We start from the raw sequence: 15614 nt of genomic DNA on the forward strand, positions 1-15614 counted from the left end.
GCAGGCCTGGAGAGGCTTCAAGGTAACTCATTACATTACAGATTTCCATTTACTCACTTGAAATTGCATTTTAAGTGGACACAGCAATACTTAACTTTACAGGTCTGTAATTTCCTAAACATTTCCTACAAAGTTGAGGGAACATCTATGTAATTTGGTATTCATTTCAAGAAAAATGGAAGAAAGATTGTGAGCTTTAGTCTAATCTATATCAGAGTTTAAACAGATGTTAAGAATGACCTTGAAAGAAAGTAACTCATAATTCATTGGAAAAAACTTTGTATACTCTATATATACGCTAGAAATAAATGGGAATTAACCAAAATTATATCACTATTCAATTAAAAGGAAGTTACGAACCTGTAAACTAACGCATTACAGTGTACTGTGGTGCCATTAATTACACTAGTTCAGTGGTGTTATAACTGATGACTTTCAGTTTCAGGATTACTTTGCCTCCAAATATAAACTGTATCAGATATGAATAGTTTCTTTCTTATTCGCAGACCACACCTTGAAAAGCTGCCATCACTGTGACTAAACCACCATTTCATGCTGTGCAAAATATTTGTCTATAATATACTGTATAATTACAGTATATCCTCAAACAAAATGCATGTCATCACCTTTAACATAAAAAAGAATAAGCATTTCAATGAAAGCATTTGCTGTTCAGTTCCTGATTAGTATGATTTTAAGCACTTGTAACAGATTACAATTACAGTACTGCTCTTAATAGGATGATTGCTGTAATGCTATTAAATTTAATCTGGCACTCTAATCCCTGCTGACAGATTTGTCTTTGCACACGCAGATTAAGCAACCTCAGATTCATTGGGCGATTATCGCTTGTTTGCAGCAGGCAGTCACATCCAGTCAAAGTGTTTAGTCTTGAGTTTGCTCAGCATAGATCTCAAGGTTTACAGTGAAGCCACAGTGGCACAATGCATTTTTTCTTTTTCTTTTCTTTTTTTTAAAGCAAGTACAACACACAGCACAGCTCACCTCATGTCTGCTTACAGTGATCACTACACACACCTGACTGTAAACTGTGAATGTGATTTCACTGAAGGTACAATGCTAGACTTTTTTCTTTTTTTTTTACGATAAAGACATCTTCTGATCAGAAAAGTTTCATTTTAGAAACTAAGAGAAATACAATGCTTTCACAAACAAAAGCTTACACAGGTTTGCTGTTAGTGCAAATCTCTAGTAGTCTGATTTGCTGAATAATATTTAAATTCCTCTCGAGTGGACTTGTAAATGTTGCATTAAAAGCAGCAAAATGGGCCCAGAAACACAGCACAGACTACTATCGCACTTCAGTGCTGAATGCATTAAGAAATCAAACCTACACATGGTGCCTTTAACCCTGTGTATGCTAACTATTCTGACTAATCTACAATATCAACTTTCATGTGGATCTATATTCTTGCAGCCCAAAAGGCTTCTTTTGAAACTGGTGTGTTTTCCTCTCCTGCTTTGCACAGGGTCATGGGGTCAAATAATGCATGCAATACTATCCACAGGGAGAGGGGCTTTTTTGTGCAAAAGCAACCCACAACGAAGTAATAAACCAGGATGGGATAGGTTGAGGGTGCTGACACAGTTGTGTTCCATCAAAATGGGAGCCAGTAATCCCATTTGCTCTGTTTTAACTCTATCTCTGTCTCTCCCTCAGCTCTCAATTCTTTCTTTTTCCTGACACTCACATTTCCCTCATTTAGCCAATATTCAGCCTCCCACTCCATCTCCTAGGATTAGACTCCTCATCTCCTTGGCCTTTAGAACTCTATCTTGCAGGCGGGAAAGGTCTCGTCCTGCATGGCGACAGTGCTGTTGGATCCCAGGACAGTGATGCCCAGCTCTTTCTGTCTGTCCAGGGTCTGCTGGTACCATTCCTGCATCGGCACTGACTCAAAGGTAGGAATCACTGTCACCTAGAGTCGCAGAGAAAGGATGGGTGGACCAAAAGGAAGAAAAATATTTTTAAAGGGTTTACATTTGACCTACAACACTTTCAGCTGTTCATTGATATCCATGCCTACAGTTTTCAAGTTGTTAACTGTGGATTTTAACACATTCATAGATGTTTACAGAATCTACAGTTTGACGTTCAGCAGGCTTGCTTTTAAAAACAGTTTTACAGTGAGGAACATGGCCAAAGTAATCTCTCAACAGTGTTTTTGTAATTACTCTCACTGCCAGAAGGAGGAGACAGAAGTTTCATACTCCAGCTTTAATGTAAATTGTACCATGCATAAATATAATTATGTGTGTCTTTCTACCTGCATAGGGTCAGGCCAGGATATCTTCCCATCCAGTAGTGCATCCAGCGTATGCCTCATGAGCTCCTCCCTCTCTGGACTGTCACCACTGATGATGTAACAGGAGGATCGAACACATCTGAAGAAGTCCACACTGACCGTTGGAGAAGAGGCTCCAGAAGGAATATAGGCCAGGTCCACAAACACATTGACTTCTCCAGTGGAAGTAGACCTCGAGCCTGTGACAGAGGAGTAAGGAGAAACTGCTGTGTGAAACTGCTGATACCAAGAAAATAAACAGTAGACACATTTAGGAAAAGCTTATACCTGTATTGGGTGAGGATTTTGCTGGTGCTGAGCGGGTGCTGGAGGAATGCATACGTGTAGATGCAACATTATCCTTGGTTGCCTTTGTGACTCCACTTTGGCTTCCTGTCCTGGTTTTCCCTGAACTGGCTCTTTGGGAGCCCTCAGTAACCTGGTAAGGTTCAGCATTAGATTTTACTCAAGCCGTTAGTGCTGCAAACATAATGCTATGATCACAACTATAATTGTTATAGTTGTTTTAGATTTAAAGAATCATGCAGGAGAAAATGTCAACAATGAGCAAGTATGAGTGAGCATCTCCTCACTAAGGATACTCTTTGGAGAGTAAAAGTAGTGCTGAAGTGCAAAACATAAATTTCAAGATGTGGCTTTAACTTAACTTTATTTTCCTGTCCATATTGTTAAAAATGGTTTAAGGTTAATGGTTTAAAACTGCAGAAGCTGTTCACTTTTGCAGTATTTTGTTGCATTTCCTTGTCTTTAAATTATAGAAGCAGAAACAGTATAGATCAGTGGTCTCCAACCCTGCTCCTGGAGAGCTACTGCCCTGCATGTTTTAGGTATCTCCTCACTCTAACTCGTTATCAAGCAGCTGAGGGTCGTCAAAGGGCTTGATAACGAGTTGATAATTAGAATCAGGTGTGTTAGAGTGAGGAGATACCTCAAACATGCAGGGCAGTAGCTCTCCAGGAGCAGGGTTGGAGACCACTGGTATAGATGCACACATAAGCCTGCAAGAGGAAGGGGGGTATAATATGCAACAAAGCTTTCCGACTAGAATCATTTCATGGATATTGCAGTTGTGTGGTATTCACCTTAACCATCAGAATGCTACCTTTTATTGATCTTTTAAGTAACTTTAATGAAAAAAATTACTCTGGCCCTGACCTAATTAAAAACTGTCAACATGTCAAAGTTAGTGTCAGTCCAGTTATTATCATTACAGTTGCTTTTGATTGGATGAACCATCTGTCTATCACTGTCTTACCTTGCGAGTCAGCTAGATTCACAAGATCACGAGAGAACCCTCATATTTCCAGCTGCCTCATAAGGTAAGTACACCTTTCCTCTGTGATTAGACTGATAATTACATGCTATGACTTTATGATTTCTCAGCACAAGAAAGTACGATCAAGAATGAAGAACACATTTAGCCGAAATACACAGAACTTCAGCTCATGATGTACTATATTAACACAGATATATAATTTTCTTTCTGAGCGAATACAAGAATACAACAAACTCACCCCTGGTGTTTTCTTCCCACGCATGCCAGTGGCTTTTGCTTTCTTTCCATGAGAGTCGGAGTCAGATTGAGGAACAGGCATGGAAGTGTCAGGATGTGGAGGCATGGGCGGGCTGTCCCTGAGGGGTGCTGGAAGAGGGTCCGGGGGCAGAGTCTGATTGACACGGAGGTCGTGAGGGGAGTTAGTCGGCTCACTACATGACTCATCATCATCCGAGTCCAGAGCTCCATCTGCTGTGGTGGACGGGCAGTCCTCCGTGCAGACAGGGGCGTTTGATTCACTGGGTGAAAGGTCCTTGGGGTTGTTGTTGTTGTTGCCATGATTCTGAACACTGAAGGCGCCTCTGGAGAGCTCGCTGGCACCCAAACTGCAGTCGGGCACTTTGAAATGCTTAAACTCACAGGGGGAAACCAGACATAGGTCCACATCGTGAGCTGACCCCTCAAAATGGAGGGAGTTAGGAGCTGGAGGTCGCCCCATCTCTGATCCTACAGATCTAGGAGGCTTCTTCATTGGTAAAGACATCCCCACAAAATGGCTTCCATTAGTGGAGTGATGAATAGTGTCATCAGCCTCTCTCTGACTCACAGTGGTGGGTCCCTGCTCAAAGGACATGGATAGTGATTCATCTACTTCTGTGGACTGAGGCGAGCTCACCTCTGCGGGCATTGAGTGGGTAGTGGTGGTGGTTGCAACTGAGGGAGAGGGGTCAGAGGCTCCTTCTTTTAATGAACCCAGAGAGAGGAAACTTATGTGCTTCTCTCTTGAGTTTGAGTGGCTCTCTTGAGTACTTTTGGGCTGACTTTGCTGCCCCTCACTTTGCATGGATGATTCATTTGTCTGGGTGACATCAGTTGACTCAAAGTTACCCATCTGGGCCTGTAACCTGTTAAGTGTGGCCCTGTTGCACCACACATCATCCGGGGAGAGACAATAGGGAGTATGGCCTGCACTGTTGGGCCGTGAATCAGGGGAGGCAGGCTCCACAGTCTCCTCCTCAAGGCTGACAGGGGCCTGGTTCTCTGGAGATGATCGTGAAGGAGGGCTGCTTCTCAAAGCCCCGTCCAGGAGAGTATATTCAGTTGGGGTCAAGTCCAGCTGGACAGTGTCCTCATTCTTTGGTGCCTTGTTCAAAGGAGATGGAAAGCCTACAACCTTTGCTGGTTTGGTAGTATTTACAGCTTCCTCTCCACTTTGGACACTCTCTTGCATTCCATTATCACCACTCTCCCCTCCAGTTATCTCTGCACCACCTGCTGCTTCATTAGCTACTGTATCAGCAGCCTCATTACTTCTTTCTTTGCTCAAACCTTCCAGGCTTTCTTCATTTCCTAACTCACTGCTTTTCTGCTTTTCTTTATCTGCTGTTTCCACCTGTGTCTTTTCTCTTTCTGTTTCCTCCTGCAGCCTGAGAAAATCAGCTGTCATATCTTCAGGGGTAGACGTTTTGGAACCACAGGGGTTTTGATTCTGCTTTCCCCTGTCAAGGTCCTCTGGTTCTGGGATTTCTAACGCAGTGCCAGCATCTGGTTTTGCTGAGTTATTTGGTGATTCTGTTTTCACATGTGCCTTCATGCCATCATTTGCCTCCTTTCCAGATGGTTTCCTTATTTTCTTCGTCCCTGTTTTAGAGTCATTTTTTGCTTCCTTTTTGAGTTTAGTTTTATTTTCATTCTTTGGTTTGGAAGGGAGAGGATCCTTTTTCCCCATATCATTTCTCATAACACCATTATCCTCTCTGTTGCTAGTCTTCCCCTCCTTTTTTTCATCCTTGCCACTCCCTTTCTTTAAAGTATTCTTCTCTGACAATGCTGCTTTTTGCTTCACGCCTGTCTCTTTGATTTTGGTTTTATCAACATCTCTTGAATCAATTCCATTGAAAACTTTTCCCTTTTCTTTCACCAGTACCTCCTTTCCCTCTTCTCTAACTCCTCGTTCTTTTCCTTGTTTGGCTGTTGCCTCTTTCCCTAGTGACCTGCTACTGTCCAGGCTCTCTGTCCTTTTCGCCTTTCTATCTTCCCCCAGCTTCTCTAGATCCCCAGTGGTCACAGTGGGTTTCTGGAGGAAGGCCAGGCTCTTCAGCTTCTCAAGCCCCTGCAGCAGTTTCGCCTGTGGGGTAACACCAGGGAACAGTACCCTGACCACCTTCTCCTGGGGGCACGCTGGGTGCCAAACGAGCAATGCAGCCACTGAGGTGAGGGCTGTGAGGGGAAGATTGTTGGATTTAGATGCTGATGACACTGTATCAGGCCAGTTTTGCATGAATGTCTGGTATTCCTGGCTGTTTTTGCCGGGGTTGAGGATGTATAAATCCAACTGTCCCACTCCCATCTTTTGGAACAGGGTTAGAGGCTCAATGGGGGCTCCTTGTGGTCGAAACAATGGCTGTGGTCTGATGTCTAACTTCTTTAACAACTGTAGGGTTAGCGCCGCCTGCTGTGTGCTCTTCAGTACAGTATCCGCACCTGACAAGAGGAGGAAGGACAGTTTTACATGACTGCAATTACTTTGTTTTCATATTTAGAAATCCAGCAGGGGTCCACACATTAGTGCTTACCCCATGATAAGTAAATAATGAGTCAACGGTACACTGCAGAGGTTTTTTAACCACTAGTGGAACTGGAATTTTATAGTATTTTGATGAATGCATCCCTGGTTTCTTTGTATCTTATGTTCTACTAGTACACGCACAAGGATACACATTCACATATGCATACAGTGTCCAGAGAAATTGTGATGGGCATTTATTTGTACTATTTTCTGACATTTATACCCAAGAATTAACTGACTAATCAAGAACATAATTGGTAGGTTAATCAATCATTTAAAAAATCATTAGTTACAGTCCCAGGTTGTCAAACTATTTCTGCAAGCAAGAACAAACCGTCATGCTCAGATCTGCAAACGTTTTAAGAGGCAGGAAAATAATTTTCAAGGAGTCACACGGGATTTATTCACAGGGTGGGTTTAGGTTAGGTCTTTGTAGGTAAAGTCCTTCATATGTCTTGTAAAATCTTTATAGAAATGTGATAAACATGAGAGACATTCCCTGCTTACTTCTGTACTGTGCAACAAGAAGTTTTAATGAATCACTCACAGGGTTGCTGTTCCCCCTGCAACCTGCTGGGGGCATTAAAGAACACAACTCCAAGCTCTGGAGAGATCAGCCTCTTAGATGAGTCATCTGTTCAGAAACAAAGAAACACACAAACAATGAGGACATTTGTACATTAAACAGCAACAGATGACTACAAAGAAATCTAATTACATCATCTTCCTGCAGTAACATCAGCAACAGGATTATCAACATCATGTTTCTTCTTACCTTTGACATCAGACACCAACTCCAACTCAGCCACCTTCCTCTCCAAGAAGGTGTTGACCCCAAGGAGGTTCTCTGTCCCAATGTGTGTCAACAAAATTGCATCCACTCGGTCGAGGTGGCGGACCAGCTTCCAGAAACACGCCTGACTTTCCGAACCACCATCCATCAGCATCGTGAACCCATTAACGGCGAAGAAGGCACAGTCACCTCGGCCGGCAGGGAACACGTAGCAGCAGGGCCGGGAGAGTTTGAGGAAACCTACGGTGGTAGGAGGAGGCAGGAGCTCGAAGGGAGATTGTGGGCAAAGGGTGCCAGAGATGAGGGAGGTGAATTCCCCCAGGGCCTCCATGGCAGGCAGTACCTCTGGGGGATTGATGTGGAGCGTAAAAGGACCCTGCAGAGGTTGGTTTCCCAAGAGAGTCTTCCTCCACTGGCCGATGTTGGGACAGCTGAGAGTCAGGCCGAACTTCGAGGCGGCAGCTCTTTCTTGATCTATGAACTACAGAGAGAGCTTTTCCTCAGCATATCTGATTTCAATATCATTAACTGCCTCAAAATTCAAATAAAGGTTTTCTTTGTTTTGTATCATTATAAATTAAATATCTTGGATTTTGGACTGTTGGTCAGACAAAACAAGCTTCATTTTTTTTAGTCTGGGAACTTATACTTATAAAAATAAGCGAGAAATTATCGTACCTGCTCCTTTAGTATTTGTTTCAGATGGTTTGGTGAGAACAGTCCTCGGTGAAACAGAAGATCTCCACTTTCTTCCACGCTCTGGCCAGCCAAGATCAAAAGCTTATGAGCCGACTCCCTGGACAGCAGAGCAAACACCTGACCAGGCCGGGGGGAGACGGAAAGATTTTTTATTTTGCAATATCACTTTACTCCTCCATCGTCCATAATCATAACTAAAAGCACAGCAGTAGCAAAATAGAAAAAAAGTTAAGGAGTCATGCACAGTATAATTAATACCATTATAATTGCATGAAAACATACCAATAACTATAATATTATCTGCAATAATGTATCATAATACAAGAAAAACCCAAATGATCAAATAATATTTCCTACTTTATTTCTAGTCTCATTTAAATAATTATCATAACACATAGCTCGATCAACTATTTCCAAAAAGTTTCCTTGGATCTAGGATTTCTACCCTCACCTCAGAGTGAACCTGTTCCTGAGATGGACTGATCAGCACCTGAGTGTCCAACACTTTGGTACTGTGGCGCAGACACTTCTGCCCTGAGAAGGCAGAGAGAGAAACAAAAGCTCAAAAAAGAGGGACAGACAGGCAGACAGCCAAGGGAAGCAAACGAGAGATGAGAAAAGTCACAGTTGAGGGAGTTAGGAAACAAGCTGAACGGTAAGTGAGAGGGCAGAAACGAATAGGAGGGGGGAACTCAAGGAAGTCAAAAGGAAACTAATGGACTCCCTGAGCAAAAAAGAGGAAGGAAAAGTGGAACAACTGAGTCAGGGCGACTGTTTGAGGATGAGATGCCATGTTTACTCAATCCGCAGTGGAAATCCTGTATGAGGGGAACTGGATGAACGTCTGAGGATACAAAGCTGATCACAGCTTACTGGAAAATAACGACCCCAGTATGAACAAAAGTGTCTTTGTTAGACACAAAAGGAAGCAAAGGCCATCACCATTCCTCTCTTGCTATTGCACTGAACCACACTTTTAGCCGCGCTAATGATGTGGCTCCAAAACTTTGGTCCAGACTGACATAATGATTGGATGCCTTGCCATGAAATGTTTCCCAGAGGAAGTTTTCACTTATAGTGAAATATCTCAACATTTACGGGATGAATTACCATGAAATGTGGCAGAGATATTCATGGTACCCAGACAATTAATCCTAATGACTTTGGTGATCCCATGACTTTTCCTTCACGATCATAAGGTTGATATTTATGGTTTTAAGTTAAATATCTAAACAACAACAGGATGGATACATCGGTCCAGATATGTTCCAATCATGATAACGTTTTTTTATTCCTTCACTTTTCATCTATTTCAACAGGTTACATTTTTATTTTAAACAATACTGGTACTGTATAACCAACTCTCTACAGAACTAATTTACTAGCATTTCCATCAGTCTCAGCTGCAATTTGTGTTTAGCATATCTTAGCATACTAACACGCTAAACTAAGATGAACATGGTAGACATTATACTAGCTAACCAACAGTATGTTAGCATTGTTATTCTGAGAATATTAACTTGCTGATATTTGCATTAAGCTCAAAGTACCACCTGTAAATAAAGCCTAACAGAGCTGCTAGCATGGCTCTTGCATTTACATATATAGTTTTTGCATGTTTGGTTGCTTTCCAGTTTGACATAGTGATGCTATGACATGCACACATTGAAGTATGGAATATTAGTTCATTCAGTCATTCATTCAGTCATCTTTTACAAAATGACATATCAATGCATGTAACAAAAAGCTAAATCCAAAATAACACAAGCTGTATAAAGTATCAATAGTAAATTCATGATGTATCACATACAGTAAATGCAACCTTTCTGGCTGCCATTTTGTGATCTCTAAAAAGAGTGTATTCATCACTTCACTTCACAGCTCAGCTGTGCTAGGACTGTCTGACACTGATGTTTGTCTGCCTTATTTTCCTCGTGCCTGGCTGTCTTTGGCTCTGTGTTCTAAAAAGTCACATGCAGAGAGAGAGAGGTGGCACTGCTTGGTTGTGCGTCTCCATTGTTTTCTGTCCACAGGCCCACCCATGTTTAACAATCACCCGACTGCTCCTCCACTTTCCTTCCTTCCTTCCTTGTTGACCCCAGACAGGCTGAGCTGGCGGGTTACCATGGGGACGGAGGTTTCATAGGCGATAAAGGGTCAAAGAGTTTGGGCAAGGACGTTCACTCACATGAACACACTGTTACTTACCTGCACCCTTGAATGCTGCCGTGTGATGGGAAAGAAATTCTTGGAGATAGAGGTTTAGGTTACAGGATTTTATGTCCACGTCCCATGACTGAATACCTGGAGACATGAAAGACATATGGTCACATGTGGCAACTCTTTCTTATTCTTTCTTCACTTCAAGTTAAAGTTCATATATGCTTTCTGTGTAATATGAGGTTATAGCCATTTTTGCAAGAGAATTTCTATGACATACCATATAAAATAAAAAAGAAAAAAACAGTCTTGTCTAGTCAACATTCTTGTCCAATGAAAGCCCTGTTCATCCAGACTAAATGTGCTTTTATAGAGAGAGAATTCATAAACCATTTAAAACCACATTTGATTGCATAGAAATGCATTGTGACTAAGCTGATAGAAGTGAGGTTTTTTCTTAGCTCATGAAAAGTTGATGCAAATATTTAGGACTGTGACGAAATGCTTATTGGCCTAATGATAAGGATGAATATCTCTTTTCTCTCAGTATTTCTATTTCCTTATCTAAATAAAGCCTGTGCTTGTGTTTTTCTCACATGCACTCAGACATACTTCTTCAATAACTGTCCTCACACAGTACAACACAGTCTGTAATGCATCATTGTAGCACGCCATACACTGTTTACAGTGTCTGTATCCACAGCCAGCCTCCTGCTGTAGATAAGGGTTAATGGTTAATGAAACGTCGTTTACAAATGTGCTGGCTGAATATACGCCCTGCAACGTTTATGCCCAGAAGCTAGTCCTCAATGATATACTGAGGCAAAAGACAAACCACCCGCTCCAGACTGCTTTTAATTAAAATGTGCCCACAGGGATGGGATGATGCTGATGGTGGAGTATCGCCAGATGACGCATCTTCGGTCTGTAGGGTGGATAAAATTACATAAACACTGCAATGGGGCCAACGTAACATCATCGCTGATTATTTGGGCGATGAAAACTTGCAGGCATCATATATAGCCTACTGTATACGTATATACATTTGTATCCGACTATACAGAGCGTCTTGCAGTAAGTGTTGCAGTAAACGTAGCCTACCTCGTACAATATCCGCGCTGATGTGTCCGGTCTGTGTGAGGTGTGCCGTCCGTCCTATAATGATGAGCAAGGAGTATTTGTGGGGGCAGAAGTCGAGGTTTGCGGTCGCAGCGCGCCTCGGCTCCTCCTGGACCTCCCTCTCCAGCACCCGGCTGGACGCCATGTTGGAGACTTAGATGTGATGTCATTGCAAAAGCCCGACAGCGCCTTTTTATTACTGAGAGATGACAGCTGCTGTGCAGGAATGCAGCCGTGCATTAGTGAATGTAGGAAGAGGCTGAATCATTGATGACACGTGTCAAAAAAGAAGGGAATTAATATTTCTTTCTTTATTTTTTTGTTTCTGTGTAGTAGTGTACGCATTTTATGTAAAGCAAATTACCAACAAGTGATGTTTATGGGAGGAAACGTAAAAATGCAGCTGCTAACATAGTTTACAAGTCATGTAGTTCAGGTGTAATTAGGCCTAATACTGCATTTGTATTCATTTTTTAATTCTCTCTCTCTCTCTCTCTCTCTCTCTCTCTCTCTCTCTCTCTCTCTCTCTCTCTCTCTCTCTCTCTCTCACACTCTCTCTCTCTCTCTCTCTCTCTCTCTCTCTCTCTCTCTCATATTGGAAATAGTCACAGACAAAGAGACATTTGAATTTAAGTTGGTTTATTTATCGACCCCCTCATACAAATATATATATATATATATATAAACCAGTGCTAGGATAACTAACAATCTTCTCCCCTAAACAAAAAACAAACAAACAACATCAGAAAGAAAAACCTGGATTTATCACAAAAAATACATTACAATCTATTACAAGATATCACAAGATATCACAATCAAACACAAATAACTTCCCCCTGTGCCACAACGATCAGAGAAAAAATAGAGACAGATGCATGCAGACCTTTAAACCTATTCAAAACCAATACTCCAATATTTCCTGATCCAGGTTTACAAAAGCAAAACGGCCTTTATTAATCACATACCACATCGCACTCTTTCCACCATAAAGAGAACATTAGCAATCCTCCCCAGACCATCTCACATTGCTGAGGGATTATAGCCTCTTTCTGTCACTCCAACCCCCTGAACCCTCTCTTGTGTTTCTTGCACCTTCTTTAGATTTTTCTTTCACAAACATTTGAGGACATAAAAGTTACAGGCAGTCCCCCGGGGGCAGCCGCACAGTGTGCCGATACGAGCGCCTTTACGCACGGCGCATGGCTCCCCTGCGTCACACTGAAATGATAAAAAACACAATAGTCATAAAAATGTGGACGTGTACTGAAGTTGTAGACTTAGTAACGGATCAAACTTGACGGGAAGACGAATATTTACAAAATCATGTGTCTATTACTAGTTTCTAGTCCTTGGAACGTAGGAATTTACGCACAGTTTGTTTGGATTGTTAAGATCATATATTATAAACCTATATTATATGAGGTTTATTGAAATATAATAATAATCAAATATTTTAAAGCAGATTTATGATTTTATAAGTTAGTATACTCACCGACGGCAGCCAGCCCAGTTTTTTCTCTAAGGGCATCTCTTTGCTCCTCAGTTTAACCAGAACTTCTTGTAAAGCGTCAATCTGCATAGAAAATTGTCATTACAGACTTAAATTGAGAGAGAAAAAAAACTAAAAACTTGAAACCAAACTTGTCTGCCAAAGCACCAACGGCCTTTATTCATCCAGTGTACCCATATGATACCCATACCCCCTATACATTTCTCACCAGGTCTTTCTCCTGTTGGGACTTAAGCGGGAAATCCAAAGCGCGCGTCTCCAACGAGGAGTCCTCTGCCTGGGCGAGCCACAGGTAGGCGCAGCAGCAGGTGGCCGCAAGGAGGAGAGTCCGAGCGCTGACCATGGTCCTGAAGTACAAACAGCAGAAGACTTGAGTCTGGTGGGTGGAGAAGAGTGGGAAATCTACGAAGGCTCCCTGGATGTTTGGAGGTCTCCTGTATAGATACCCCCCTCTTTATAGGCGCTTTACAGCTGCTGTTGACATCAGCCACCCTCTGAAATATTCATGGAAACTTTGACATGGGTGACACTGCTCAGCACCTTTGTATAATTTGGCTGATCACTGGAAGGGACATGACCAGATGAAAGGAAGGATGGTTAAAGGTGGATTTAATTGTACAAAACATATTTGATAAAGTAGTGTTTATTGCATGGTGAATGGAGGTCAGTCTGGTATCTTTATCATAGGCTTCAAATCTTCAGTTGTGACTTAAATCCCATTGGGGAAATTTTAGTTTAGGTGAAAAAGTGGCACAATCTGTGGTCTATTGTATACACATTAAGCTTTTTAGCTAAACATATGTCTGACTCATTGATGAGTCATTTTGATGTGTCAGAATCAGGCTGAGAACTCATCACAGACAGTACATCAAAGCAACATGACCAAACTGATGTGTGAATCTGAATCTGTAAAATCCAACTGAGAAAGGACATTGTACTATAAAGCTTTATCTTAAAACATAAGGTCATCTTACATCAGATGGAAGGTAACCTTTGTCAACACCAGGGCTCTCATGTCACCTATGTTCAATAAAGCTGAAATCAGACTTCGGGTTAACCCACGTTGACACCAATCTGTTATCAGGATCCAATTTCCGTGTGTAGGAATAACCTTAACAAACCCCTTAAGCAATTTCTGTGGTAGGCAGGCTTATATTTGCACACCCACCATGTCAGAGACCTCATGTCATTCACAAATCGCTTTACTCCTGAGAGGCCATTACTCCACCATGTTGATCATGATCTCTTGCACTGTCTCCTGAGAAAGTCAAATAAAATCAGCAAAATGTGGGGAATGATAAATACATAAAGTCTGTGACTCACTCATGTTGAAATTAATAAAAAGAAAAAAATATTTTAATCTTTTTGTGCATGGGTGATTGTGTATAAAATGAAGAAAACCACCAAATCAAACATGTATGGGGAGATAAATATGCTGATTTGCCCATATATGTTTGCATTGCTTTTAGTATATGATATTATAGATGCATTAAAATCTCATCACCATAGTTCAGTAACTCAAAATGCATTTCCTCACTCAGTGACATGGAGGTGGGATGAATACAATGATAACTTGCCAGTCTATGTTGTCTTATCGAATGTATTCTTTTATTCTGGCACAAAGTCGCAAGACACACACAGTCAATTTAAAATCTATTCCAGATCAGCAGTTTTATACAAAAGCAGAGGAAACAACAAGGTCATAATAGGGCATCTATGTTCTTTAATATCTCCAGTTAGAGTCAGTTTCCCATACACATTCACGCACGAGGTCGTCTTATCTTTACAGCTGGACTTTCTGTCCCTCCTTAGTATGTCAAAGTTGCGATGCCCTTAAGTTACACAAAACATCTTGACATAACCGTGTTTCAGGTCTTACATTCATTGTCATTGTCAGGAAGTGTTGAAATAAGCAAATGAAATAAGTGATGTGAGTAACTGAAATGATTCAGTCCAGTGGTGGACTGGGACAATAATTCAGGCTGCTCTCTAGGTTACCCTTTTCACGCGGACCACTAGACCTCTAGTTTTGTAGGCTAAACCTATATGTTGATATAACGGTTAAAAGACTGGTTATAGATTTGGCCACTATGGTAATTGGGGAAGAAAGTTATCCAAATAACAAAATACATACATTTGGGACTGACCATTGGCGACTTTTTTTTCGTATTCTAGACTTTTTTCCCTATTAGCTGTCACTATCCTCCTGGGGTCCACACAAAAACAACAAAAAGAGACAGCAACTTAAAACCACACAGTATCAATTAAACAAGAAAATCCAATATACCTAAGCCAAATATGTTGGACGGTGATAACTTTCCCCAAGCTAACCGTGCAACAGAGAGATTGCTCTCCACTGCTTGATATATAACATGAACATTAATAACAGTAAATCACTCCCCCTCACTTTGTTATTCTCATAGATGTAGGAGACTGTAGGTTGTTTTCAATTAAATTAATCAATTATCTTCATTTTAAGGCCCAAATATTTTTTTACGGCCTGACAGCAAAACAGGCATCAGTAACGTAACTAACAGTCTGTGCAACACAGTGGTGAAGATCAAAAGTGCCACACAGTGCACAGGTTGTTCAATGAAATGCAAATAAAATACTGCAGAAATAAATGTTTTGCATGTTTGATTTTTTTTTTGTGTAGAATAGTTAAGTGGTCTTACAGCCAACACTGAAAGCTCTAATCCTGTTTTGTGTAATAGTGATGGGTCAACATGTTGGTTTACATTTGAATCACATTATTGTAAGTTTCAGAGTGAAATGTTTTTCACTTCTTTCTATGGAGATATTTCTGTGTAATGAGATGTGTGTCCTCGTGTGAGCCAAATATATTTTTCCTGGAGTCAGCTGAAGCATGGATCAGTATATAAAGTCTACAAACTGGACAAAAACCATCACACTATAAAACACTAAAAATAATACAAATCAGG

At 41.3% G+C, this 15614-nt stretch overlaps 2 protein-coding genes across 2 annotated transcripts; both read right to left on the reverse strand.

Moving 5' to 3' along the window:
• Positions 1–1748: 1748 nt before the first annotated feature.
• On the reverse strand, positions 1749–11307 carry LOC134001285 (microtubule-associated protein 1S-like). The gene is made up of 13 exons (XM_062440850.1): positions 11145–11307; positions 10092–10187; positions 8335–8417; positions 7863–8000; positions 7167–7665; positions 6939–7025; positions 6124–6306; positions 4334–6042; positions 3842–4282; positions 3583–3594; positions 2595–2745; positions 2289–2506; positions 1749–1940 (listed from the first exon to the last, which is right to left on the reverse strand). The coding sequence occupies exons 1-13, from the start codon at positions 11305–11307 to the stop codon at positions 1785–1787; spliced, it is 3936 nt and encodes a 1311-aa protein (XP_062296834.1). The 3' UTR covers positions 1749–1784.
• An 878-nt stretch (positions 11308–12185) lies between these two features.
• LOC134001147 (cocaine- and amphetamine-regulated transcript protein-like) lies at positions 12186–13015 on the reverse strand. Its single transcript, XM_062440713.1, has 3 exons — positions 12881–13015; positions 12655–12735; positions 12186–12380 (listed from the first exon to the last, which is right to left on the reverse strand). The coding sequence occupies exons 1-3, from the start codon at positions 13013–13015 to the stop codon at positions 12273–12275; spliced, it is 324 nt and encodes a 107-aa protein (XP_062296697.1). The 3' UTR covers positions 12186–12272.
• Positions 13016–15614: the final 2599 nt, after the last annotated feature.

Source organism: Scomber scombrus, chromosome 19, assembly GCF_963691925.1.
Source record: "Scomber scombrus chromosome 19, fScoSco1.1, whole genome shotgun sequence".
In the NCBI taxonomy this organism is placed as follows: Eukaryota; Metazoa; Chordata; class Actinopteri; order Scombriformes; family Scombridae; genus Scomber; species Scomber scombrus.

Coding starts and splice junctions, on each gene's coding strand:
- LOC134001285 (XM_062440850.1), bottom strand. CDS start 11,307: ATGGCGTCCAGCCGGGTGCTGGAGAGGGAGGTCCAGGAGGAGCCGAGG. Junction 4,283..4,333: donor TGAAGAAGCCTCCTAGATCT/GTAGGATCAGAG, acceptor CTCCATTTTGAG/GGGTCAGCTCACGATGTGGA. Junction 2,507..2,594: donor AAAATCCTCACCCAATACAG/GTATAAGCTTTT, acceptor CCTCTGTCACAG/GCTCGAGGTCTACTTCCACT.
- LOC134001147 (XM_062440713.1), bottom strand. CDS start 13,015: ATGGTCAGCGCTCGGACTCTCCTCCTTGCGGCCACCTGCTGCTGCGCC. Junction 12,736..12,880: donor CCCAACAGGAGAAAGACCTG/GTGAGAAATGTA, acceptor TTTTCTATGCAG/ATTGACGCTTTACAAGAAGT. Junction 12,381..12,654: donor AACTGGGCTGGCTGCCGTCG/GTGAGTATACTA, acceptor TTATCATTTCAG/TGTGACGCAGGGGAGCCATG.